This window comes from Hippichthys cyanospilos, chromosome 15, assembly GCF_059441005.1.
Source record: "Hippichthys cyanospilos isolate Australia breed blue-spotted pipefish chromosome 15, RoL_Hcya_1.0, whole genome shotgun sequence".
Taxonomy (NCBI): domain Eukaryota; kingdom Metazoa; phylum Chordata; class Actinopteri; order Syngnathiformes; family Syngnathidae; genus Hippichthys; species Hippichthys cyanospilos.
Window position 1 is genome coordinate 8,167,681 of NC_142383.1, and position 25,067 is coordinate 8,192,747.

At 39.0% G+C, this 25,067-nt stretch overlaps 5 protein-coding genes across 8 annotated transcripts in view; 2 read left to right on the top strand and 3 right to left on the bottom strand.

Annotated features, from left to right (window-relative positions):
- dym (dymeclin) overlaps nt 1–8,662 on the bottom strand; it is a 60,437-nt gene extending 51,775 nt beyond the window's left edge. Inside the window, exons 1-8 of one of the 2 annotated variants that reach the window (XM_088434434.1) lie at nt 8,468–8,662; nt 7,796–7,960; nt 7,405–7,457; nt 7,169–7,262; nt 4,642–4,778; nt 3,929–4,001; nt 1,068–1,193; nt 236–375 (exon numbers count right to left, since the gene is read on the bottom strand). In XM_088434434.1, coding sequence (XP_088290560.1) covers nt 236–375; nt 1,068–1,193; nt 3,929–4,001; nt 4,642–4,778; nt 7,169–7,262; nt 7,405–7,457; nt 7,796–7,935 — 763 coding nt within the window. In that variant the 5' untranslated portion in view covers nt 7,936–7,960; nt 8,468–8,662. Of the gene's footprint in view, nt 1–235; nt 376–1,067; nt 1,194–3,928; nt 4,002–4,641; nt 4,779–7,168; nt 7,263–7,404; nt 7,458–7,795; nt 7,985–8,465 lie in introns of both variants that reach the window. The other variant, XM_088434433.1, reaches the window with a different exon arrangement.
- Nucleotides 8,663–9,901: 1,239 nt separating this feature from the next.
- Nucleotides 9,902–10,892, bottom strand: c21h18orf32 (chromosome 21 C18orf32 homolog). Its single transcript, XM_088434961.1, has 3 exons — nt 10,746–10,892; nt 10,291–10,494; nt 9,902–10,214 (listed from the first exon to the last, which is right to left on the bottom strand). Exons 2-3 carry the CDS (start codon nt 10,471–10,473, stop codon nt 10,149–10,151), a joined length of 249 nt encoding a protein of 82 aa, XP_088291087.1. The 5' UTR covers nt 10,474–10,494; nt 10,746–10,892; the 3' UTR covers nt 9,902–10,148.
- rad1 (RAD1 homolog (S. pombe)) lies at nt 10,842–15,281 on the top strand. 3 transcript variants are annotated; one of them, XM_088434959.1, is made up of 7 exons: nt 10,842–10,961; nt 11,229–11,541; nt 11,602–11,734; nt 11,837–11,994; nt 12,303–12,403; nt 12,473–12,571; nt 13,141–13,712. In XM_088434959.1, exons 2-7 carry the CDS (start codon nt 11,347–11,349, stop codon nt 13,316–13,318), a joined length of 864 nt encoding a protein of 287 aa, XP_088291085.1. In that variant the 5' UTR covers nt 10,842–10,961; nt 11,229–11,346; the 3' UTR covers nt 13,319–13,712. The 3 variants fall into 3 exon arrangements, with proteins under 3 accessions (XP_088291085.1, XP_088291084.1, XP_088291086.1); XM_088434958.1 differs by adding an exon at nt 14,277–15,281 and having other exon boundaries at nt 10,844–11,541; nt 13,141–13,364; XM_088434960.1 differs by having other exon boundaries at nt 10,848–11,541; nt 11,623–11,734.
- Nucleotides 14,062–16,444, bottom strand: brix1 (biogenesis of ribosomes BRX1). Its single transcript, XM_088434956.1, has 10 exons — nt 16,272–16,444; nt 16,016–16,127; nt 15,803–15,846; nt 15,647–15,717; nt 15,520–15,569; nt 15,364–15,437; nt 15,241–15,291; nt 14,879–14,980; nt 14,677–14,805; nt 14,062–14,427 (listed from the first exon to the last, which is right to left on the bottom strand). Exons 1-10 carry the CDS (start codon nt 16,419–16,421, stop codon nt 14,182–14,184), a joined length of 1,029 nt encoding a protein of 342 aa, XP_088291082.1. The 5' UTR covers nt 16,422–16,444; the 3' UTR covers nt 14,062–14,181.
- A 313-nt stretch (nt 16,445–16,757) lies between these two features.
- On the top strand, nt 16,758–24,402 carry dnajc21 (DnaJ heat shock protein family (Hsp40) member C21). The gene is made up of 12 exons (XM_088434955.1): nt 16,758–17,141; nt 17,221–17,314; nt 17,540–17,663; nt 17,742–17,873; nt 18,836–19,140; nt 19,294–19,451; nt 19,718–19,817; nt 22,128–22,313; nt 22,414–22,462; nt 22,831–23,027; nt 23,117–23,204; nt 23,297–24,402. Exons 1-12 carry the CDS (start codon nt 17,045–17,047, stop codon nt 23,459–23,461), a joined length of 1,695 nt encoding a protein of 564 aa, XP_088291081.1. The 5' UTR covers nt 16,758–17,044; the 3' UTR covers nt 23,462–24,402.
- The last annotated feature ends 665 nt before the right edge of the window (nt 24,403–25,067 follow it).

The window sequence follows — 25,067 nt, forward strand, 5'->3', positions numbered from 1 at the left end:
CTACAGGGTATGTGCATCAACACCCTGTGGCACTATAAGAACAAATGCTATGTTTTAAGAATTTAGCCTACAAGTACATTTGGATGTATTTGCAAGCAATTTAAACGTCCTAAGCACTTGCAAATACATCCAAACAACTTTGCCAGTCAAAAAAGTCCAAATTGGAAGCTCCATGCTATCCTGCTATTCTAGTTCAAGCAGGTGTTTCTGCGTTGTTTTGTGGGTGTGTTCTTACTTGCTACACCAGATGCCAGGCCGTAAAGCAGGCCACCCTCAGCTTTGGGCTCAAAGATGTGCGTTGCCGGGGGCGGACATTTTTCCTGCCTGATAAAGTTATACAGCAGCGTCTTCACCAGGCGACTAGTCAGTGTCAAACTAGAGAAAAAGGAAAAGGAAAATACACATTTGTCCTCTTTGCTCAATGTCATTTACAAAAGTCCTCAGATGTTTTTGTTCGACATTTTGTTCAACAGTGGCTTTTGCTCATATAACTTGGGAGTATTTAGGACAGGAAAAAAACAGGAATTTGGGTAGGAAACTTATGGAATGAATGTCATCCCTTAAAATGTAGACTTGGCACTCATCATCCAGACAGCAAGGGAAAGGTCATAGAGGAGACGGCAGGGCGATGGCCGCCTGGACGTTCTGATTTTAAGACCGTAGCAAAATAACACATAAAGACATTGTTTGTGATGTGTGTGACGAAACCGTCTGGCTGTGCAGAGAAGCAGACAGATGCCTGCGACTGTCCCACGACACACTGGAAGAAATCCAAAAACGCTTCGTTGTCATAGACAGAATGTGGGCGGCCCACTCAACACAGTGAGTGCGGCCCACAACAAAGTGAGAACTTTTGTGCAACATGAGGAAGACACTTTGCAACTCGAGCTTGAGGTATGATGTCAACCACAGAATCAATGTAATACAATGTTCCGCTTTTGGTTTTCCATCACTTTTTATAGAAGTAAAATGAAATCACATGTAAATAGCCATTTATTAAAACGTGTGTGTGTGTGTGTGCATGTGCGCGTGCACTTGTACATGTGTGTTTGTGTGAAAGAGCTCACCATCTTCCCTTCATGACATGTTGGTAGATCAAACCATCTCTGAGGATGTCCTTGCAGAACAGCTGGTAGGAGAAGAACACTAGCAGAGTGGTGACTGCTTCAAACAGGATGCTGTAGGTGATGTCACTGCGAGACACAATATGATGGCGTGAACATTAAAGGGGGCATAACATAAAAAGTCAACTTTTTGGAGCTTTTAACCAAGTTCCAAGACTGATTTCTCAACCTAGACAATCCCAAAGTGTTATTTTCATTCACTGATACATTTCTAAGCAATCCTTGCTGATTCTGCGCTCCTGCACCGCCCCTGCCCGGGCAGATGAAAACAGCTTGATGTCCGTTTATCACGACAGGAGCAATTCATACTTCCGCTACACTTCTCCATACCACTTGTGCAAGAGAAAATACCTGCCGACCTTATCCACGTCGTTCAGTTTCATTTTAGTTCTGGTTCATCAGTAGTAAATAACCCACTTGGAGGAACTATCGTTATGAACATTGGGTTCCCACGGGGGCTGATTTGAAAAGAAGAACGTGTGTTAGTGACAGCTGTATAGTTGGTTTTTAATTAATACATTAATTGTCAGAATTTTTTTTTCACTTGCATTTAACCATTACAATATGAATAGATTGAGTTAGGTAATGTTTAAATTCATTTTCTAACTTGATGTACTGTGATTTTTCTTCGTTCAGGGCCAAGTCAATTGGAAAGTGAATGATTAAATAGTATTTTCAGGAGGAAAATGATGACTAGCATAACAGAGTAAAAATCCCACAAATAAATCAAATCTGAACTCAGATAAGTGTTTCTAAATCACTACATGCTGCATGTAAATTGTTTTAATTTGATTGTGTATAAAGAACAGCATGTAATAGCATGTGAACAGCAACTCTAATGTCAAAAGGCATCAATGGAAAAACTGTGCAAACACAATGACGACTAGTGACATTTATCTTGTAAAAATTAAGCCCCAATAAGTTGAAAATGAAAACAAGTTTTCTTCCAAGACTGCGATCAAAGCGAAAGAAGTGTGTAACCACGAAGGAATGACTGAATCTGCACCACGAGCACGTACTCAGGAAGAAACGGGCCGAGAGCCACAAAATGAAGGAGGGTGGGGGGGGGGCAATGGAACAGGGAGAGTCTGGAAGCCAGGAACAATGAATAATGTGCTGGAATGTCCAATGGGTTTATGTAAGCGCAGAGGATTGAGTGATGCCCATGGACAGAAAGGAAGAAAGGATGTCTTCCATTATGACAAATTCTCTTGACGCAAACACACCTCTGAATCAATTATTTCTTCCATCAATCAATCAGGAGTTGGAATCTATCCCTTACTTCCACTCTGCTTCATCTAACAAAGACATTCTGGACATGTGTGGTGCTCAGGCAGCCTAGTGGTGTAGTGGTTATTCGGGATAGGATAAAAAAAAATAAAAAAAATAGTCGACCAAGTCTGGTAAGTTAGATTTGAAAATAAATTGACTTAAAAATCTGCAGAACCAGGTTTGCGCCACTGTTTTCTGCGCAGATCTTTCACTTAGACACACACAGTGTTACAAGGTCAGCCACAGAGAAAAGTTTGGAATATTTTACATTAAAAAAGTGACCATTTATTTATTTTTTTTTAAAAAGTCTAAAAGGCAATGCTTGCCAATTAGACCGGGCATACCAAACGAGTACTTTGCCTGTAGCTGCGAAAGAAAATACCCTTATGCAAAAACTGTTTTAACTAAGGACTCAATGGCTGATGCTATTTCTGTGCTTAAACCACACTAATTTAGCAGTTAGTAGGCTTTTAATAAAGAAAGTATTAGCACATGTAATTTCCTTAAACAAAGGAAAGAATGTTGTGAACTTCCCAAAAAACACTCACGCTGTACTATCCAAAAATTTAACCTGTCACTACAAACATATCTATAGACTCAGTTTTAGGTGTTCAAATTATTCAGTAGAGGGCAGTCAAGCACAAAATGTACCCAGTCAGCATGTCAATATGAAGCAGCAGAAGAAGACTAACTGTAAGTTATTGACCTTGTTGTAGCTAATAGGCAGTTTGGCTCTCAAGTTTAATCATGGAAAAATCCACTATTACATGTGTAGTGCACAGATGTTATGTAGGAGTGAACTAAATGGCAGTTGGTGTTTTTTTTCTACCTTGAACATTAATTCAACTCACATTCAAACTTAGTAAATTACAAAAACATAATTAAGTAACTTACTGTTTGTTTTTTTGGTGGAGGTCACATGATTATTAGATGGAATAATCAATAGGCTCGTCATTTTACAAATATTCAATCGTGAAAACCCCTGGTGATTACATCCACCACAGTCAAAGGTTCAGGGTTTGCATCTTGGCTTTTGTATGTTCTCCCAATACTTCAGTGTTTTTTTTTCCTCTCGAAATACGCAGGTTTCCTCCCACAATCACAAAATATGAACGAGGGATTTATTGAAGATATGTGTGGGAATGTTTGTTTGTCTCCAGTTTGTGCCCTGCCGCTGACTAACGCTGTCAATAATGGATGAGTCGCATGCTTTTGATTTTATTGTCAGCAACTGACATCCAGAATGCAATCAATACAAATGAAAACGATGAAGCAAGTGAATGACAAACTCCGTCAGGGTCGCCACTGTCATCTTTTATGGAGTCAGCTATAGAAAATGTCAGACAAGTGAGGTGACATTATTAAACTGCTGCGTGGGAACAGTTAGGGCATTGTGATCATTCCGGTCACTGTAACTTGTCTTTTTCCCCCCAACAGCCTGAGCACATTGTGACCTTTATAAAACACGCACAAGTTATGTTCATGACTCACAAAGAAACTCACACACACATACACACATTGGAAGTACTTACAGAAGCGGCACTTCAACGATCAGGTGCACTAGGTTGGATAAGAGCTCCTCAAGAAGGTCCTCATGGCTTGCACCTAGAAGAGACGAAGAGATGTTAAAAGCCCTTTTTATGCTGCCTGTAAAATGTGACATTTTCCACCCTTGTTCTGTGTTGTTTTCTATATGAAGGGCACAGAATTGCGGGACAAAGTTGGCCTGGCAACTTTCCAGGTTTCAAGGTAGGATTCGAGATGTAACAGAGGCAGGACAAGGTCTGTTATGAAGAGTCCGTTTTATACTGCCAGGAAAATCTGGCATATTTTCACTCTTTTTTTTTTCTCCACCCTTCAGTATGAAAACCATGAACACGGATAAAAGGACAAAATTGACCAGACATATTTCCTGATTGGGGGTCTCAATCTCCCTATAGAGCTTGGCATTTTACATCTAAAATGGGATAAGGAGAAATATTTCATAATTTCATTTGCATTTTGCTGCCAAAGTAATGATTTTGACTGGCACTATTGAATGGAGTTTAAAGAAGGAAGGAAATTAGACAAAATATAAACTTAAAGCACAAAGTAAAATAACCTCGTATGAAAAACCCAGCTTTCTTGAATGCCGCATCTGTCACTTATGTTCGAGTGCTTCCCGCTTTCCATGCGCCTGCTGACAACAACTTCCTGTCGTAGACCATTCTCGTGTGTGTATGTGAGGAGTGAGAGTTGGGCTCACCTCCACAGGAGCCTGGCGACCTCTCTTGGTAGTTGAACTGCAAGTGCAGCTCTTGCTCGCTCATCTCGCGGATAAACACCTTGAGCAGACAGCGGATCATGAAGAGAGCGTTGTGGGCCTGCCAGATGAACAGCTGACTGCGGAGGACAGTAAAAATTACGTGATTAACATGTAGAAAACTGCTACTCTTTGAAGCTAACTATAAATTGTATAGCTTTAATAGTACAAAATAAAACAAAATTTTTAAAATAGGTAGAACAAGATTGTTATTTCACAGTAAAATTGCAGTAGCAAAATATATGTCAACTATAGTTGCCCAAATGAAAAATATTAATATTTCTCAGTACATTTATGACAAACAAAATATGAAAAAGAACAGCTAATTTGACAGTTTGGGCAAAGTATGAAATGTGTGCCAGTTTGTTCATATCTGAGAAAATTGGGAACATTATCAGTCAAAAAAAATATGACTGAATGCTATTCCTGTCATTGTTGATTGTTTGGTGGAAGGCGGCAGAATTATTTAGCATGGCTTCAACGTGATTGGGACCCGCGATAGGGAAAGGACACTTTTAATACGTACAGCTAGCAGATTCGTGATGGACAACTCCATCATTAGCAGCAGAGTGAAATGTTGCATTTATATTCGTAGCCATTTTTCTTTGGTGCGTTACACAAATTTGCAAAACATAACAAGACTGCTTTCATTGAATATGGGGCAGTTGTATTTCCTCCATTGTTTGTTTTTGTGTCCTGCCGCTCAGGGTTGACTTTGCAAAACATACTCCATGGTGACATCATGGCACAGAGCGCCTCCGATTTTGTATGGAAGCCGACAGGATGCAGATTGATTTCTTTTTATCTATAATATCGATTTTGAGACATTTTAAATGGGTTTAAATCATAGTAAATGCCAATCCCGATTCCTATGTGAATCATTTTTTTGGCAAACCCCTAATATTCATGTATATAAATACATTTTATTTCATCCTAAGCAGACATCCAAGAAAATACAATTTAAAATGATGGAAAAAGGATTGAAAAATATATTATTTTATTGAACAAAAAATTAATATTGAAATAAATATTACTCACACCCCTAACCGGAGGCATATTGGCCATCAAGAATATTGGGAAAATGCATGGATTATTCCGCCAGGAATTTTCTTCCATATTTCTCCCCGTTGTCCAAGGGTAATGATTTCTTATCAGCGTGTTTTGAATAATTATTGGGGTTTATAACAAATTTATTTTTTCTTTTGGCAGGCTTGGGGTGAGATCACTCAAAAGGGCCACTTAAAGTGCAGCCACCAGTTGCCCATAAATGTGCTTAAGTGTCCCTTCAGTGCAAATCAAATTGAGGGTAAAATTTGACACAAAGTGCATATTCTTACAGACCATTTATTGTAACCGAACACTGACAATTTAGTTGAAGATGCGCAGGCATTCATTTCATACAGGTATTGTGTTGTTGTTTGAGAACATGATTTGATTAAAAAAAATCATCTACGGATATGTTAATTTGCAGCTGGAAAATTGTTTAACAATCATATGTTTTTGAGCATGTTTATTACTGTTTATTATTTCAGATAATTCAGTACTAAATTTTGATGTTGTTAAACACTAATTTAGCACTTTGACTACAGATCAATAACCGAGTTTGTCTTTCATTGTTGATGTCTGAAGAATTGTCCAGAATTCAAAATATTTAAAGATGAAGGGTGATTTAAAAAAACAAATAAACTGTATGTACCATCGAACATATTTGCATGTAATTCTTTGCTTATGGAGCTTCGTTTTTCATAACACAAAACATCCTGGTTATCACGGGGAATCATGCATAGCAAGACTGAGGGAAACCTGCAGCATTGCTTGAGATGACTATCAATGGTGTCACGTTGTCACTACAGTGATTTTTGCTGCTCAATATCATATTGTCTATGAGTCCACTACTTTATATTGCATGAAGGCCTGCCTTTCCGAGACGAAACAATGTCTCCCAATTTTTTTCTTCTCAACCCCAGCAAAATATAGATGTTGCTTTTGGCTCGACTCATCATCGGCACCAGTTTAAGAACACTAATCTGACCCTTGATTAATGTACTTTTGCCCAAAGTGAGTCAGCACAAAAAAAAAAAAACCTTAGCATAATATTTGACTCAACTCTCACTTTTCAAATGTACATCAGGAACATTAAGAAGCGTGCATTTATCACTTTTGTAACATTACTAAGATTTGCCCTATCCTGTCTCCTAACGATGCACAAACATTAATTAATGCATTTGTCACATCCCGCTTTGACTACTCTAATGTATTGTCCTCTGGGCTTTGCATGTTTTGCGTCAAAATTTTGCAGTCAGTAAACTTTTTGCTTGAAAGCAAAACTTTAAATAGAATAAATTATTCTGACATGGTTTTCCTCATAGAACTGAAGACACCAAACTTGCCCCTGCTTTTGATTAACTGCCATCTCAGACACATTAACACAACACACTAATAGAAAACACAAAAAGCTTCCAACACTTACTCTTGGCATTCCGTGGAGATTTTAAGCTCTTTTGTCCGTCCCAGGAAGATTCTAACCAGTGCTCCAAGGTTTCCTGTTCTGGGATTGTTTTCAACTGAAAATAGTAAGGAGGACAGGGTTACACAAGATGCAGTATGCCATACATACATATATATATATATATATATATATATATATATATATATATATATATATATATATATATATATATAGATCAAATAAGTAAGTAGACATACTGAGGAGCTTGGCCAGTGGTAACACAGCCTCTTCCAGCAACTTGGAGTCGCCACTGTTTGAATAGACACGAAAAAGTACAAATTCACCATATATACTTTATTCCAATTTTTTTGTTCATCTAATGTTTTTTTTTCTTTTTATGCTGACATGACAAATATCCCTATTGCGCCACTTGAGAGAAAAAATAATAATTATCTCACTTAAAACAAGCATTCTTTCAAAAGAACTAAACACTAACAAGTGACCCTTTATGCACACACCAGGGCAAATAACCTTTATGAATCATTACACAAGTAATGAACGGTTTTGCAAACATCCTGGAGTACTAGGAAGGATCCTGGATGGGACTTAACTGCTTCAGAAACGTGCTTAGACTTGTGTGTAGAGTACCTGCTGGTGGGACTGATGACTGTGAAGGAGATTAGCTGGTTCCAGAATGGGTCATTCTCTGATATGGACTCAGTGCCCACCAGTGCCTTGAGGCTGGGGTTGTTGGGCAGGTCACTGAGCTGGCTGGTGTTGGCTCCCATCTCCAGACTCTGTGCTGCCTAACCGCTTGTTCGCCGGGCATATACCAAAACCCGTGGACACAAAAGCATACGTGTGAATATTCAAAATGGCAAACATTAGATATTTTCTTATTCATCAATCTACAAGAGCGCTCAGTGGAAGGCAGAAACTCATCATGCATACATTCGCACATCAATTTTTATTACAGTGTGGTAAAACGTTAAACCAGTAGGTCATATTGCTGACCTGTAAATCGAAGATTATGAAAACATAATAGAAACATAGGTTTTTTTTATTTCCATTTTTTTCTAGGACATTACATCGCATTTAAACTGCTTTGTAGCGTTGACAGGCTTCTATTTAGCATGACGTGAAATGGGCTAGTGCAGGAAGTGCACTGAGGCTAATTGACATGATGCTATCGTTTTGAACTGGAGCACCAGCAAAGCAACGAGCCTTTACATAGTTAAAATTAACTTAATCGGAATGAGTTTGTTGCAATGGCAGCTAACGTTAGCCGCTAGTTGACCATCAGCTGACCGCTTAGCTTACCTGTCACAAACGCTTCTGAACACTCCCGTGGCTCTCTATGCTAGTGGGATAGAAAAATAAACGAACCCATCCAGAGCAACGCCACTTAACGATACTTCTGCCTATGACTAGGTCTAAGTTTAAGTTGAACAGGATTCAAATTTGTGGAATTACAGAGAAGTGGGAGGTTTTACTCTACACACTCCTTTGCCTCCATGTTTTCCACGTCGCGGACTCCGTGCGTGATGACGTCAGGAAAGGAGTTCACTTGTGGCGTGACGTCACGAGAGCGCGTCGCGCAGTTCTCGATTTTTTTGAACGATATAGTTTCTTTCCAGTAATACTAGACGGTATAGTGATTGAATTCAAAGATATTCTATCTGATTTTGAAACTAAAATTATATCTGTTAGATATGTTATAAATCGTACTTTTCAATTCCAAACACACAGAGCAAACAGTGTTTTTTTTTTTTTTACCTCTCGTTTAATTTTCATACATTCATGTTCTGTCGCTTGTAAAAATAAAAAAAGTTAACGTACTTTAATAAATTTAAGTGAAGCTTGAGGTGTAACCCCTGACAGAGCTGAGCGTGTTCAATTGTCTATTCTCAATGCAAATGTCTTGCATTTTATTGGCATTTTTTAACGCGTGCTACTCGGCGATGACGAACTAAAAAAATAAGTATTTTTATTGATTTTTTATTATGACAACTCAACTCTGCTGGAATGTTTGATTGTATGCAAGTGTTTGTAAAAAAAAAAATCCTCGGCTTACTTGTGTTCAATTTTGACATCAGCAAACTAAAAAAAATGTTTTGTACATAAGTTGTAAGTCAAAGTTCTTGGAACTAAGTCATAAATCAAATTAAATTAAACGAAAAAAGGAAGTGTGGAGGCATGCTTTCTTTATGAAGGGCCATTAAGAGGTGACGTTCAATTTACCACACAAAAACACTAAAACACACTCATACTCATAACGAAGTAAGTTTATATCATATTCATGATACGTGAAATATGTTGACAGAATGGTGTATAGGAAAAGTTACCAGTATATATCAATACAAATTCAACATCTCATGGCTGCAATGCTTAAATTGGCACTGCATTTTTATTTTTGAGCCAATTAGTCCGGTTAGCACATTTGCCTCACAGTTCAGAGGGGTTTGCTTCAGACTTGAACCATCCTGTGTTGAGTTTTCTCCCAGTGCTTTGGTTTCCTCCCACCCTCTAAAAACAAACAGTGTAGAGTGTCCTGTGATATAGAATCTATACTGTCCTTGTTTGTGTGTGTGTGTGTGTGTGTGCCTGGCAATTGGCTGGCTATCAGTTCAGGGTGTACCCTAGATACTGCCTGAAGAAGGCAGGGATAGGCACCCGCACGTCCATGGCATATGGTGAGGATAAGAAAGCAGTTATGATAATGGATGGATAAAATTACTCCAAAATACAATACTGTTTATTTTGGAAATTTTGCAGCTTTTATTTCAAGTCTCATATAGACATATATCAAACAATCTCTCGAAATATATATATTTTTTAAATTTCCTTTTCAATGTTAGCATTACATGTGATGTGAATAAAAATGTAAATATATAACAACAAAGTTCATGATAATTTATGTATCATCTGGAACGTTGTGAATTTAACATCTAGAAATATTTACAATGTTATCAAAGGGCTGTATTACAGCCAGTAAGAATAATCAGTCTGTCTTTTTTTCGCCTGCAACAGCGGTACCATTAGGAGTAATCTCTCCATTGTGCTCGAGCTGAAAAAAATAGAGAAAACAGTGAATTAAAAAAAAATCATTCCATTTTTGTTAATTGTTTTATTCTTTATCCTACCTCCTTGGATGTGCCGTTACACTTCTCACCAACGGCTGTATCACTTGAGCCAGAGTTTTGCACTGCTTTTTTGGTCCAGAAAGTATTGATGATGGGTGAGATGAAAGGGTAGAGGATAGGTTCCAAAAACCTCTTGTAGACCCACAACAGAACGGGAATGACAATGCAGGGTATGCACACCATGGCTGAAACGGGTTTAGGAACCTACACCACAGGAAAACACATCGTTAATCAGTGTAGAGATGCGTTCACGGACTGCAGTAACGAGAAAAACGATTCTTTACCAATTGTGGATCGTTTAATGTCATTCAACAATAGCACTATGTTTACTTATATTTTGCAACGATCACGTCAGATGACTAGCTACGTGGCTTGCGCTGACATCTTGCGAGTCATTTTAGTTATGATTTTGAGTGAAACATGACAAAAACACATATTCGCGTATGTAGGCTCACCTTTTAGAGACAAATCCTTAAAACCAGAAGAGAGGACTCGCAGCGTAACACTAAGAGAACTCTCTGGAAGGCGGAAGTCAAAGCGCATGCGCACATGCCACTTCCGCGACCAGCGGCCTCAAGCAGAAGTTGTCAAAAAAAGGCGGAAGTAGTCGCGTTTCAGGCGCCTTTCTCAAAAAACGCAACTCAATTTGCGACTACGTAAACTATAACTACGTAAGTGACCTATACGCTTTTGTATTTTCCTGTTTATGAAGTTAGAACGTGCAAAGTGTAAATTTTGTTAACATGTCTAATGGCAGAATTATCATATGTGAAATTAGCTGTGTAAAACTTGAATAACGTATTAAGAATTAACATGGTAGATATCAACATCGTCTTTCTGACAGGTTTAACTTAAGATTTTGAATAGTTGTGTTTTTAAAAAAAAGTAAACTTTACACTAAAGTCTGAACTCGATTGGATTTTCAACCATGGACGCAGCATCTTTATCGCCAAGTTGCTGAATAACACTTGTGGCTCCATGAACGTGGTGCAAGCCGCGACAAACACAGCGCCACCCCCATACCAAACAACCTTGTGACGTCATAATTTGGCCACAATGCCACTATTGATGCAGTCGCAGAGCGACAATGAGCAATACGTGCTGGTGGCCTGCTTGGACAATGCACGTAATCTGTCCAACATCCTGAAAGCCATCACTTTCAAAGACCATGCCCTCTTCACCGCCACACCCAACGGCCTCAAAGTCACTGTAGAGGACTCCAAATGTCTTCAAGCCAATGCCTTCATTCAGGTTTGTTTGCTTTATTTTATTGTTTGGCTAGATGAGTTCAGTGATTATCCTATTGTTTAGACTCTAGGTTTTATATTTCAGGCTGAGGTCTTCCAGGAGTTCACCGTTAAGGAGGATCTGGTAGAATTGCAGATCAACCTCACAGTTCTGATGGATTGCCTCAATATTTTTGGAGGAAGCTCAGTGCCAGGTGGTGAGTTGAAATCTGCAAATATGCCTCAATACAACCCTCCATGCATCTACGGTAGCTATACTGTGGTATCTATGATACCGATCTACTCTGTGTATGCCTCAGGTGTGTCAACTGCCCTGCGATTGTGCTACAGAGGCTACGGTTACCCCCTGACCTTGTTCCTGGAGGAGGGTGGGGTAGTGACCGTTTGCAAGATCAACACGCAGGAGCCCGAAGACCCGGTTGACTTTGAGTTCTGCAGTAGCAATGTCACAAACAAGGTGCAGGACAAACCCTGTGATGCTAGCAAAAACTGAGGATAGCAGTGATGGGAAAAGGTGTTGTGGCAACAGAAGTAACCATAAATATCTTATTACAGTGCAGCAGTGGTCTTGTTAAAAGTGTTGTGGCTGCTGCTCAGCACATTAAACCTTAGTCAATATAATAGCGTATATAGAAAGGGTACCAATATGGATAAAAGTCTGAAGGTAACCAGAGAGCAATATGATTTATTCTCCATAAAGGAAATAAGTTAACTTTATTCATTTCAATGAGAAAAAAAATACATTGTTTTGTTTTCCTTCTTAAGGTGATCCTGCTGTCTGAGGGGTTAAAGGAGGCTTTTTCTGAACTGGACATGACCAGTCAAGTGCTGGAGATCACCATGTCCCCTAGCCAGCCATACTTTCGGTAAACACAAGAATCTTTTTAACTGCAGGTGATGATTATTTTAATTTTGATTTGTTCTCCTTGCTCCAGTCTGTCAACATTTGGCAATGCTGGAAGCGCTCATTACGATTACCCCAAAGATTCTGACATGATGGAGCTGTTCCATTGCACTGTTACACAAACTAACAGGTGAGTGTGAATATATATACATATATATTTTAAAACTGTGTGTTACAGGCTAAAATTTGAGGTACAGTTAAGCTAACTTTATAAACGGCATCAGCCCAGTAAGGAGTGGGGGAAGGTGTTAAATCCATTTTGTAGAGGTCTTAAATTGGCTTAAGTTTCCACGAAAACAAATATCAGAGCATTTTCTGGAAAGACACCACCCTTTTGTAAACCTAATAACACTCAACTGTAAACACGAGTTGACAAAACTATAGTAAATTACAACTGGCTAATGGGTACAAAATAGAGATAACAGTAGCCGGACAATACGGTCACCTCTGTGCACAGCTGTCATTCATGATTAATGTATCAATAATATACATTTCTCCGTAAATGAATGAAATAGAAGTTTTGATTGGGTCAGTTTTCCAATTTGCCTTCGACAGTGCTTTTCTGTGGTGGTGCCCTCACAAAAAAAAAAAAAAGCACAAAAGCTTATCTTCAAAAATTAGCCATTGTGACATCTGATAATGGTGGTGAGGGGGTTCTCTAGAAAATTCTGCTCAGGTTTTAACACTCTCTCCAAACAGGTACAAAATGTCCCTGCTGAAGCCATCCACCAAAGCGCTGGCGTTGTCAAGCAAAGTGTCTGTGAGGACGGACAGCAGGGGCGTCCTGTCACTGCAGTACATGATGCGAAACGATGACGGACAGATTTGCTTTGTGGATTACTACTGTTGTCCTGACGAGGAAGTGGATGACGACTGATTGTTTCTAAGCAAAAAAGATGCGGCAGGGCAGTTTTAAGCAAGAGGTTGGTCATAGATAAAATGGGTTAAAAATAATTGAACCGGCTGCTCATTGCAGCACTTTCATATTTTCTGCTTTTGTGGTGCATATATGTACATCACTACATGTATTATGATAGGCAGCAATTATTTTGAAAAGAAAACAGCAGCATTGATAAATGCCTAAGTTGCCTCTGTACAAATTATTCTCCACTAGATACAGTAGTGCCAGTTGCTGCATGTTATTTGTATTACTGTCAATGAAGATAGTGTTGTTCTCACACCATACAATAAACCTTACACATCACAGTTTCATGTCTGGCTGAACTTCAAAAATTGGACATGAATATAAATAAAGTATTTGTATCAACTTACTTGACCACCTACTGACGTTTTGTACATTTAAAATAAACCTACTGACACCTTGTTTATCTCTGCAAAGATTCATAAGTACAGAAGCAAACTAGATCTGATCCAGGGAAGATGAACCCCACCAGTTGTTGCACTTAATTCCTCGTATGATAATCTAGCACCAACATTAGAACATATGTCTGACCTGGATACTAACAATCAAATAGCTTGAGTGAAAAATAGGTTTACCAAAAGTACATAGAATGGAAGTACAAGTACCGTGTTTTGTGAACAGACTCAAATCCGAAGAACAATTAATCCTCAACATCTATACGAAATTCTTCACAAATCAAAGAAATGCTTAAAGAACAGTTCCAAACTGGACTAGTAGTGACTTTAATTCGTTACATCCACATATTAAAAAAAAAAAAAATCAAAACAAAGTCAAATTGTATATTCTGTTCTTTCCTGTTAATTGATCAGCCCCACCAGTTACCTGCGCCCCATCTTGTTCCTGGCTCTTTTGAATGGTTTGTTTTTCTTCTTCCTTTCTTTGGGCTTTGGCGGCTCTGTCTCAATGATCACAGGTTTCTTGGGCACCGGCGTATCAAAGACGCTGTCCGTCACATCATTGACAAGTTCTGGCTTGACTTGGGCCTTCTTCACCTTCTGTAAGTCCTTCACCAGCTGCTTTTCACGCATGCGGGCCGCGGCTGCTAGACGAAGTTCACGTCGGTGCTGTATCAAAAGGATAAGAATTCCTGTTGTTGTTTCTTGATACTCCAAACTTGGAACCAGTATTGATTTGGGTGTGTGTGTGAACAGAGAGCTTTGATCTTTGTCTTCAGTGACTGCCGATACTGAGTTCATTTGTTAGTTTTGCAAAGTATAATTGAGAAGCACTGGTCTAATAGATTATTGATCTCAGTGAGAAATTTTGCGTGAGATCTTCAACTGCTACAGTCACAAGTGGAAATTGAACATTACCATATTGGGCGACTTGAACTGTGAGTTTTCATAGAGCGTGGGCCCCCCGAAGCTCCCCTGAAACATCTTTATGAGGTTGAGGACAAAGCGGGGTCCAATTTCCACAAGCGCCGCATCCTCCTCGATTATCTTTAAATGACGAATGAAAAAAGAAAAGGTCAAATTTGAACAGTATTTAGGTACGAAATACGAAAAAGGTTACCTGGTAGTTCCTGAACCAAATCCTATTGTCTACTATGGTGAAAGTGAAGACATGGTCCACAAAGGGTTGACTCTTGGGATGATAGCGAGGTGTAGAAAAAGTCTGCAAAATAAAACAATAATGACCATTTACTTTGACCTCTTTCCTATGTATTAGCTATAGCTGAACAAAGATCACGTAATAATGTAATCTCACAATTTCTCTCAGGTGGTTGTTGCTTTGTCATGTACTGACACTTGCTGTTGATTGGAATTGAAAATGACCCTACCGCAGCCGTCATATGAACTCACCGATACATATTATAAAGACATTATTTTGATTTGACTTTTCCTTTATGTACCATCTCAAGAGCTTGCACCCACCTGAATGAATAGCTCCTTCAACAAAGCATAGTGAGGCTCCTTGTCAAAGGTCTGTAAAAAAAAAAAAAAAAAACTTCAAACAAACCCAATTATGACAGTCTCCGTGTTTTTGGATTTACTCACAGGATCGAAAGACAAGAGCGGCCTAGACCCCTTCAGGCAGTTCCCTGTCATCTTGAGTTCAGCCAGTGTATGAACTGTAATGAGTTTACATTGTTTGCATTACACATTGAGTCATTGTAAGATTTACCCTCAAGTAATGGAATGGTGGCCACTCACTATTCTGCACCAGGAATTTTGCAGAAGGTCCTTGGGGAGTATTCGATATCCTGCGCGAGAACAAAACCTCTATTGGAGTACCCCAGTTAACGTTTAAATGCTTAAAAGGCAAAAGTGAGACCCTTACCACATGTAGAGATCCTGTTTCTTCTTGGCTTCAAAATATAGACACTTGTTGCAGTTTTTCATCTCGCACACCTGTACCAAAATAAAACCATGTATTAAACACGGCAATCATTCAGGTACGTAAATACATTTAAACAAATATATAACCAATACTCACTTCGTTAATAACAAACAGCTTGTCTTTTCTGTCCATTTTAGTATCTGAAGAAGATAAAAATAAAGGAACTCATAGTACCTTAGTTTGTTAAAGTACCTTATCTATTTTAAGCAAACTGCATCGTTTCTAGCACTTGCCTATCAAAATGAAATTTATTCTACAAACTATAGCATCCCAATCAAAATTCCTTTTTGGACTTTTCGCAATACTGACCTGCTTTTGAATGTGGCATTATACCCCTCAGATCTTGCATCAAATGTCTCGTTCTGAAGTCAGTACCTCTCGAGGAGAAGATAAGAACCCTTTCCTTGTTGGTCCATTTGCCCTGGACACAAGTGAAAGCCTCAACAACCAAAACACTATTCTAAGTTTCCCCGAAAATAAAAAGAGATGACAACTTATTGGACTGGTTAGCGCCATGCTAGCAAGTTAACACCCTCTGCTACTTCTAACACGCTAAGGCACGCACCATAGAAACCGGCGGCGGAATGGTGTATTCATCTTTTCGCTCCTGTTGTTTGTCAACGGTTGTTTCGCCACCATCTGCGACACTTTTGACTTTCTTTGCCTTTTTTCCAACAGGTAACCGTCCTCCACGTTTTCGCTTGAGAGTCGACATGTTTCTTGGCAACTATCGCGTGACTTGCCGAGAACGGGACACGTGTGACACCCTTGCGCTTGTGTCTCGTTCTCGAGACAAAAAGTGCAGCAGTGTCCCCAAAAGGCGCGGAGGTGCAACCGAACCGGCATTTTTTTGTGTTTATTTTTGTATTTATTAGAAAAAGTATTCTAAAAGAATATTTATGAAGAATAGAGAACATTTATTTTTGCGTGAATGAAACGTCATGTTTAAGACAGAGTTGTTCGTAAAATACAGTCGATATTTGACAACTCAAATTTACGCCAGAGGACGCAGCAACGAATTTTTCTCGTGTGCAAAGACGAGTCGAACAAGAAAGATTCTCGCGTGAGTTAGCGATACAAAATAAATACCTGTCACTTGTGTTCGCACAAAACCGGCTTTTTAGCGATTTTTTTCCAAACTTGTCAGAAGGTACAAACCCTGTACATTTTTGGTCACGGGACTCGCAAAGATTAAACAATCCTCTGATATATATTTTTTAACGTTATCCATCATTTTGGCCCGGCTGGTGGTACTTAGCATGCTGCTATTAGCGGAATGCTAACGAAGGTACAACTTGAACGGGAGTGTAAATTTTGTCTTTTAATGTAAACACAACAATGAAGTGCCATTACGAAGTTTTGGGAGTCAAACGGGACGCAGATGACGACGAGTTGAAGAAAGCCTACCGTAAATTAGCACTAAAATGGCATCCTGGTCAGTTGCAGCCTCAGAAACCTTCCATTCTTTTTCATTGTTTACAATGGTTGTAATTACTCTGCTCAAACAATTTCAGATAAGAACTTGGATAAAGCCGAGGAAGCGGCTGAGTACTTCAAGCTTATTCAGGCGGCCTATGATGTCCTGAGTGATCCACAGGAGAGAGCATGGTCGGTAATGACTGCATTGTTCACTAATTGTCGCCATGTTCTAGGTGAAAAGTCAAAATTTTAGCATACACAGTTCTGGAAAACACTTAATTCGGGATCGTTTGACCATGTCTTCCTAGCAATGCCATAAAGCACTCATAATAATTTAGGGCCCATAGTTGTATTTGACTCCTGCCCTTTGAAAGAAACACACAATGTGACTGTCACACCATTACTGTTTGTCAGGTATGACAATCATAGGGAAGCTCTGCTTAAAGGTGGCCTGAGCGGTGACTATGAGGACGACAGCATTGACCTGCTGCAGTTCTTTACTGTCACCCGTTACTCGGGCTATGGGGATGACGAAAAGGTTAGTGTTGCGAAATATGGAGAGAATGGTTTCTTGGCTTCATCGCAGGTGATAAAATGTTTTTTTTTTCCTCTCTAGGGCTTCTACACAGTCTACAGGAATCTCTTTGAGTCCATTGTCAAGGAGGAGATGGAGCACGGCTCAGTGGAAGATGATGACGAAGACCTGGAGTTTCCATCTTTTGGGGATTCTCAGAGCGACTACGATACAGTAAGTATCCACTGTATACAATTGGAGGCTTGGTGAGACATGTTGGTGCTGATGACCCTATAATATTTTTCTGGTAATGTCAATTTGTGTCAAATTACATGACAATTGATTTTCACTTGCCATATACTTGGACATGATTGGGGGTTTTTAGAGGCTTGTTATAGGAGCACTTTTTTTTGGAGGCGGGGCACCAAAATCAAGAAATCTGTCACTTGTAATTGGATTGTAAGCGCTATGAAAACCGATGGAATGAAAATGATACTGCATTTTTGCAACTATTAATGTTTTTCAGCTATTAATTAAATATCTGCAATTTATGTCTCAATGAAAATATAATTTGAACTGTGAGTTTGTTTTTTTTTTTAAACTAAAATGTGTAGTTTATTACCTGGGAAAAAAATATTTCCAAGAAAGAAGAAAATTCATCTCCAAATATATGCTTGTTTTCATTGTGGTATTTATCCTAGCAAAGGTATTTTAGGGGGAAAAAAAACATATTTAATAAGGTGAAAATGAATCCAGTTATAATGACTAATCCTTTACTGGGCACAGTGGCCGCTTTTGGACGATAGTCGAAACAGGCAAAAAAAAAAAAAAAAGCCTTTATTCGGCACATGTTTTCTATTTTTAAGTCTTAAACAGGCATGAAGAATTTTCAGGATTTTAGAGAAATTTATGGGTATGTTACAAATTTAAGCAAGGACTGTTACAGACGGTTTCGTCTGTTTTGCTTGTATAGACCATCAGCCAGTAAAGGGTTAATTTAAAACCGATATTTTTTTTCCTATGTTGTTTTCGTCTAAATTCTACAGTTTTAAATGAATAAAAACAAAACATATTCCTATCATTAATGTTTATTTTTATAATTAAAAAAATCTGACGACAGGAAAATTGATCTCTGTTAAGAGAAAAATCAATTCAAACTTATTCTATGTCTAATTTCTGGTCTTCCTGTGCCACAGGTGGTCCACATTTTTTACGGTTACTGGCAAAGTTTCTGCACTCGCAAAAATTTTGCCTGGAAGGAGGAGTACGACACGCGGCAGGCATCCAACCGTTGGGAGAAGCGCGCCATGGAGAAGGAGAACAAGAAGACCCGAGAGAAGGCGCGCAAGGAGCGCAATGAGCTGGTGCGCCAGTTGGTGGCCTTCATTCGCAAGCGTGACCGCCGCGTGCAGGCGCACCGCAAGGAGGTGGAGGAGCGCAACGCAGAGAAGAACAAGAAGGCGCAGGAGCTCAGGCGCAAGCAGAAGCTCAGTCAGGCCAAGTAAATATTACTAATCGCAGAACGATTGGGCCGCTGTTAGTGCCTGCACCTCACAGTTGAGACATTTTTGCGGCCAGTTTAGGTCTAACAAGTAACAAGGAGAAGCACTATGAATGAAAACATAAACCCACTTATTGTCACATGTGTTCAAAGGCTGGTAGAGGAGTACAAGGAGCAGAGCTGGGCGGCCATGTCTGAGCTGGAGAAGGAACTGCAGCAAATGGAGGCACAGTACGGGGAGGAGTTTGGAGATGCATCCGAAAGTGAAGATGAAGAGCTGGAAACCACGAAGACTGGAGAGGAATCTTTAGGTATGTTGGGAGAAAAGGGCCCGACAGACTACATGTTTTGGAGTTTCTGAACTACGATTAATTTGCTATGGTGTGGAGGAATAGGTCTTGTGTGGTACCAGAAGGCGTGCTAAGTCGACGTACAAATTTAGGTTGTGTCGCTGCCATAAAGATGGGAACCGCTGTATTTGTCTTATTTTTTTTTCTCCTGTACTGTTCCTGTGCGTATTTGCTTTTTAATTTTTAATCTGACTTCCCCTTTTGTGAACACGCACCTCAATAAACAGGTCCAGATGGAGACCAGCAGGATGCAGACCACATCAACTTCGATTATTATGACGACCTCTACTGCCCGGCCTGCGACAAATCCTTCAAATCAGACAAAGCGTGAGTCTCCTCTTTTCAATCTGAATTATGTAGTCATTTTATCCCCCTTTTTTTTTTTTTTTTTTTACTCATTCAATCCCAAAAACACATTTTTTACTTTTTAAAAAAAAAATCCAGACATTCACTGCCGTATTTATAGTTTTTTTTGTGTTTACCCAAAGGACCCTCTAAAAAAGGCTGGTACTAAATTATTTACATTAAGTACTAAAGTAATTGATTATTAGCAAAATAAATCAATTACTTTAGTACCTAAAGAATCAAATGCACAAATACCCAGACATTGATTACTATAAAGTATTGTTCAGTGTAATACATTAAGGTCACTTTCTCTTTAAAGTAGCTGCCACATACTAATACCCTCTCACGCAACTAGTCATTCCTGGCTGCATAGTCCGTCATTTGTAAAATGTTTTAGTTATTCGTCGATTCATCGGCCAACCCGCAGACTGCCCACCTCCAGTACTTAAGTACATAAAATAATTAATCACAAAGGGAGCTCAACTGCTTGAACACTTTGGTAATTATTTACTTCTGTAGTAAATATATTTATACAATTAAGTACCTGGTATTGAATGTCGGGACTCTTAAATGAATTACCCGTGGCAGTCATAAATTATTTGTTTGTTTCAAACTTTTGTGAACAGGTTAGGTGCAAAAATAACAGTTTAGGAAGTGTAAAAATAAATTAACTGCTGTACTACATAATTAAGCTATTGCAAAGAGAGACAAAAGAGAATATAAATGTAGTACTGTACAAGCAACTTAACCAAGATGCTATCAGCCACATTACTTTTGTTGATATATGATTGTAAATGATATTTTCCTCATGGTGTTGCTCCTATTGCTCGAAGCAATCTGACCCCTTCCTACGTGGCTTGAAGTTTTAATTTCTCTACCAGCTGAAAACACTTGTTGCGTTCAGACATGCAGTTCTCACATGTGCCAGTAGAGGTTACTGTTACGTAGCACATGAAAAAAAAAATCAATTTGACGGTGGTTAACGCCTTTACTCCCAGCCATTTTCACTGGAGCAACCGGCCGTTTTACTGGATTTTGAGTCAAAATCTGATTATAGAATAGTAGAATATTTTGTTCCATTGCTATTCAAACCACTACAGCTACCCAACCAAGAAAAACATTTACACAACACGCAAAGTTTGCGTCGTTTTCCATTCTTTTGCAATAGGCATTCAAATACAGCTACGTTTTGTGCAAATTCGCATTTCTGTGGGAAAAAAAACAGAAAAAGAACTTTGTAAAATCATACTTTTCAATCATAATTGTGATTGTAACACTAACATGTTTTGCTTATGTGACATGTCAACCATCAAAATAATGCTTTCCTTCTACAAACTACCATAAATAACACTACAAAAAGGGCTTTTTATAGCAAAATAATTTACTTATACGTAACACAAAACTATTGAAGTGAACAACAGCCACAGCTTCTGTCCACATCTGAGTCTTCCTCCCCCACCAGATGAGCCTGTAATTTATAGAAATATATACGATCACCACAAAATATTGCCGTAGTTGCTACAGTGTGAATTTACCCCATCCCACACACCACATTTTCAACTTTTATTGTAACTGATTGGTCGTTGATTGTTCAAGCGAGCGCTTATTTCCTCAGTCTGAGGATAACTTTCAGCTGCTGTTGGTGGCAGCCCAAAATGTTCTCAATAATCTTACTAGCCTAGATCTCGAGCGGTCTCAACTTTTTCATTCTTTTCATCGTCTTTCTCTTGAGAGACATGACGGGAGATCCGCGCAACGCAGAGCTAAGCGAGCTGACGCTGTCGCCTCCGAGGAGGTTGTTGTTATCCGGGCAGCTATTGCTTTAAGCTTTTTCACTGCTTGTCTTATGTTAGATATTTTTTATTCCTTCTTGGACGTTTGCTTTATGAAACATTTGTTTAGTATTTTTTGTCGTTTTTTTTTTTTCCTGTTTTTCCTCACCATTCTACACATCTTGCTAGTCATTCCTTCTTCTTGCTAATTCTCTCTTTGTATTTGCTATGTTGAGCTCTGCTGATCTCTTACCAAACACACCATACACAGCATCTGCATTTCTGTTTTTTAAAAGAGCTTTTGAGTCTTGCGCTTTGGAAGGGAGATGCATCAGAAACCAGAGATGACTTTTGTGCAAACCCACCTACCAGAAAAAAAATAACGTATACTATATGTTTATTCATGTATGGGAGTGAGTGGAGATTTTTCAATTCACATTTTTGTACAGGATTGGGAGTGAATGAGTTAACATCCCATCCTATTGGTTCATGTACTTCCTGCCATGTCTACCCTTTAAAGCATGAGCAATCACGAGAAGTCCAGAAAGCACAAGGAGATGGTTTTGTTGCTACGGCAACAGCTTCAGAATGATGATTCACTTGATCTGACCATGGACCCACCGGAGGGCATTGACCAAGAAAACAACGAAATAGCAGGCCAAGATGAAGAAGAGGAGGAGGAGGAGGAAGATCGACCAAGACAGAAGTCAGTCCTTGTGAGATCCATGAGGTTTTCCTTTTTTTGGGTTTTTTTTTTTTAATTGTTTTTCTATTTTAATCATGCTGTTCTCCAACAAACCACACAGACTTTCCAGGAAACAAAAGAAGAAGAAGAGGCAGCAGAAAGCAGCTAACGTGAGTTACTCTAGGACACATCAAGGACATTTTCTGCCATTATTTTAATTTATTTTTATTGTGTGTTCTTGTAGCCAATTACAAGACAAGGTTGAATTTGATGGTTTCATGGTCAAAATACATTTAGCTATAGTTTTACTATCTGCAAAACTGTTCTTACTTTTCCATCAGAATAAAACTGCCATTTTTTTGAACCATAATATATACACATCAAGTGGCAAATATTGTTTGATTTTATATATATATATATATATATATATATATATACTGTATATACACACAATGCTATTTTGGTAGTTCGTTCATTGTGGTTCAGGACAAACACGCGAAGGGTACCACATCATTGTGTGGTTCCTGTCCCCACACAGAACACAGAAACACAGAACACTGCTGTGGAGGATGGTGAAGAATCGCAGGAGCAAACTTCACCCACAGATGGTAGTGGCTTTTTGGAAAATTACCCTGAAAATCTCCCAGATGACGTTCCAGAAGATGTTCCCGAGGAGTCAACAAGCCCTGTGGAAGGTGAGATGGAGGAGCCTCTTCCCCTCGCTGAACCCAAGAGGTGAGTCTTTTTGTTAGTTTTATTTTTATTTTTCTGCCTACGGTAAACATAAAAAGGTTTGATTGCAATCATGGCTCCATGTTGGCCAGCTCCGTGAAGACCAAAGCTAAAAAGGCCGGCGGAAAAGACAAACCAAAGAATGTCAAGGCACATCCAGGAGGAGAGCAGCTTTCTGAGGTTGGTACAAAAAGCCCTATGATGCAGTTTCACTCCTGTCCTGTAGGTTGCAGTAATTATATCTGCCTCTGGGATTCTTTGCCCTCTCTCAGAAGCCAGTGAAACTGCGTTGCGTGACATGTAACAGCGAGTTCCCCACCAGAAACAAGCTCTTCGATCATCTCAAGTCCAGCGGCCACGCCTCCGCGCTCTCCACAAATGCCACAGTGACGGCCTCCAGTAGCAGGAACAAGAAAGACAAACGAAAGAACAGATGACAACACTTTTGGTGGACTCAAATAGAGTTGAATTGGCTAGTTGGGAAGTCTTGTCAGGACTTTCTATGATGAACTCGTGACCACTTGGGTGTACATCATCATGTACAGTCTGCAATGCATTACACTTCACTTTTTGTCTTCTCTGACTGTCAAATACAAATAAATTATGAATACAAATAAATGCGGTTAAAGATGAAAATCTTAAAATTACAAAAAAAAATGCCCACAAACTAAAATGAAATCAAATACTGAAATGATAGAATATTACAATAAAATACATTATTTAATGCCAATAAAAAAATACAGGTCAATAAATACATTAGACCAATGTAAGGATATTGATACAATCAAAAAAAAATGTTCAAAATTACTCTAAAAATTTTAACCAAGCCTATTTTTATTTGGATTAAATGTGTTCTTGCAACACAAGGTCTAAAATTTCAGGTGAATCGGAGCAGGGGCTTGGGAGCTACGGCCAGCCCAATTTTCGAGGGCAAAAGGGGTGTGGCTGCCTTTCTGTAAACCCTTATATCCTTGGAGCTACAGATTCAATCTTTGTGAGGTATCGTAATGCCTTTTTTTTTTAATTCTTAAGGTCTAACTTGGATTTCTTGGCTAAAAGCCAATCAGAGTGAGTGTGTCACTTCACGATGTGCCCATTGGTTACTTGAATGGAGTCACTGATCAATTGTGCACCAACAATATATTAATTCAAATCATATTCAAAAAGCAAAATAACACATATCTCTGAACAGTTAATTGCTTTGTACTTAAGGCCTGCAGAATGAATGTGCTGAGTAAGATTGTATGCAGTATGCATTTCAGTTTATGAAACCATGACTGAAACGCAGCGCAAACATTCACTTGCCAGCCATGCACAGCATTTTCTGAGGAAAAACAGTTTACTGTGATTAAAAAAGGAGTACGGTCTCTTACTTGAATCTGCTTCAAATGTTTTACCACTCAACTAGCCATTCCTAGTCCATGACCTCAAGTGTTTGGCAATATAAACATCTCACAAATTTAACCGGATGAGGTGATAATCCAGACAAAATTTACTGTTCTGTACTTTTGAAATTTTTGTCATTCAATGGTGCTTCGCAAAACATCAGTCCATCACTGACGGACAGCCCACTTCTACTTGAGAATTAAAAAAAGGGTTTTGGATGAGAATAGCAGTTAACGCTTTCAATACCATGGACGAGAATTCTCGTCTTGTAAAATAGTAATAACATTCGTCTACCTTTTTTATAGAGGGTAGCTGACATCCTCGACTAATGCTCACTTTCAGCATATTGAGCGCTGTAGTGATAACTGACCATTGGATGGCAGTGTTTACATACACACACACACACACACACACACACACACACACACACACACACACACCAGCTATTTACTGTACAGTCAATTCAAAGTAAGGAAAGAAAGTCAATCTTTCATTTGATACATGTTTAGATAGACATAGCACACTATTCTAATAGTAAGTTGGCCTTGAAAGATGATTGTACTGGCCCTCTAGAGGTTCCCTTATCCGATAAGGCTTGGCACTAGAAGAGTTTAACCTTGGTTGCCATGTTATTGACTGAGTTATTCCAGTCAATGC

Coding starts and splice junctions, on each gene's coding strand:
- c21h18orf32 (XM_088434961.1), bottom strand. CDS start 10,473: ATGGTGTGCATACCCTGCATTGTCATTCCCGTTCTGTTGTGGGTCTAC. Junction 10,215..10,290: donor GTAACGGCACATCCAAGGAG/GTAGGATAAAGA, acceptor TATTTTTTTCAG/CTCGAGCACAATGGAGAGAT.
- rad1 (XM_088434959.1), top strand. CDS start 11,347: ATGCCACTATTGATGCAGTCGCAGAGCGACAATGAGCAATACGTGCTG. Junction 11,995..12,302: donor GTAGCAATGTCACAAACAAG/GTGCAGGACAAA, acceptor TTCCTTCTTAAG/GTGATCCTGCTGTCTGAGGG. Junction 12,572..13,140: donor ACTGTTACACAAACTAACAG/GTGAGTGTGAAT, acceptor CTCTCCAAACAG/GTACAAAATGTCCCTGCTGA.
- brix1 (XM_088434956.1), bottom strand. CDS start 16,421: ATGTCGACTCTCAAGCGAAAACGTGGAGGACGGTTACCTGTTGGAAAA. Junction 15,847..16,015: donor AATGCCACATTCAAAAGCAG/GTCAGTATTGCG, acceptor TATCTTCTTCAG/ATACTAAAATGGACAGAAAA. Junction 15,438..15,519: donor AAAATTCCTGGTGCAGAATA/GTGAGTGGCCAC, acceptor AACTCATTACAG/TTCATACACTGGCTGAACTC.
- dnajc21 (XM_088434955.1), top strand. CDS start 17,045: ATGAAGTGCCATTACGAAGTTTTGGGAGTCAAACGGGACGCAGATGAC. Junction 17,874..18,835: donor CTCAGAGCGACTACGATACA/GTAAGTATCCAC, acceptor CCTGTGCCACAG/GTGGTCCACATTTTTTACGG. Junction 19,452..19,717: donor GACTGGAGAGGAATCTTTAG/GTATGTTGGGAG, acceptor CTCAATAAACAG/GTCCAGATGGAGACCAGCAG.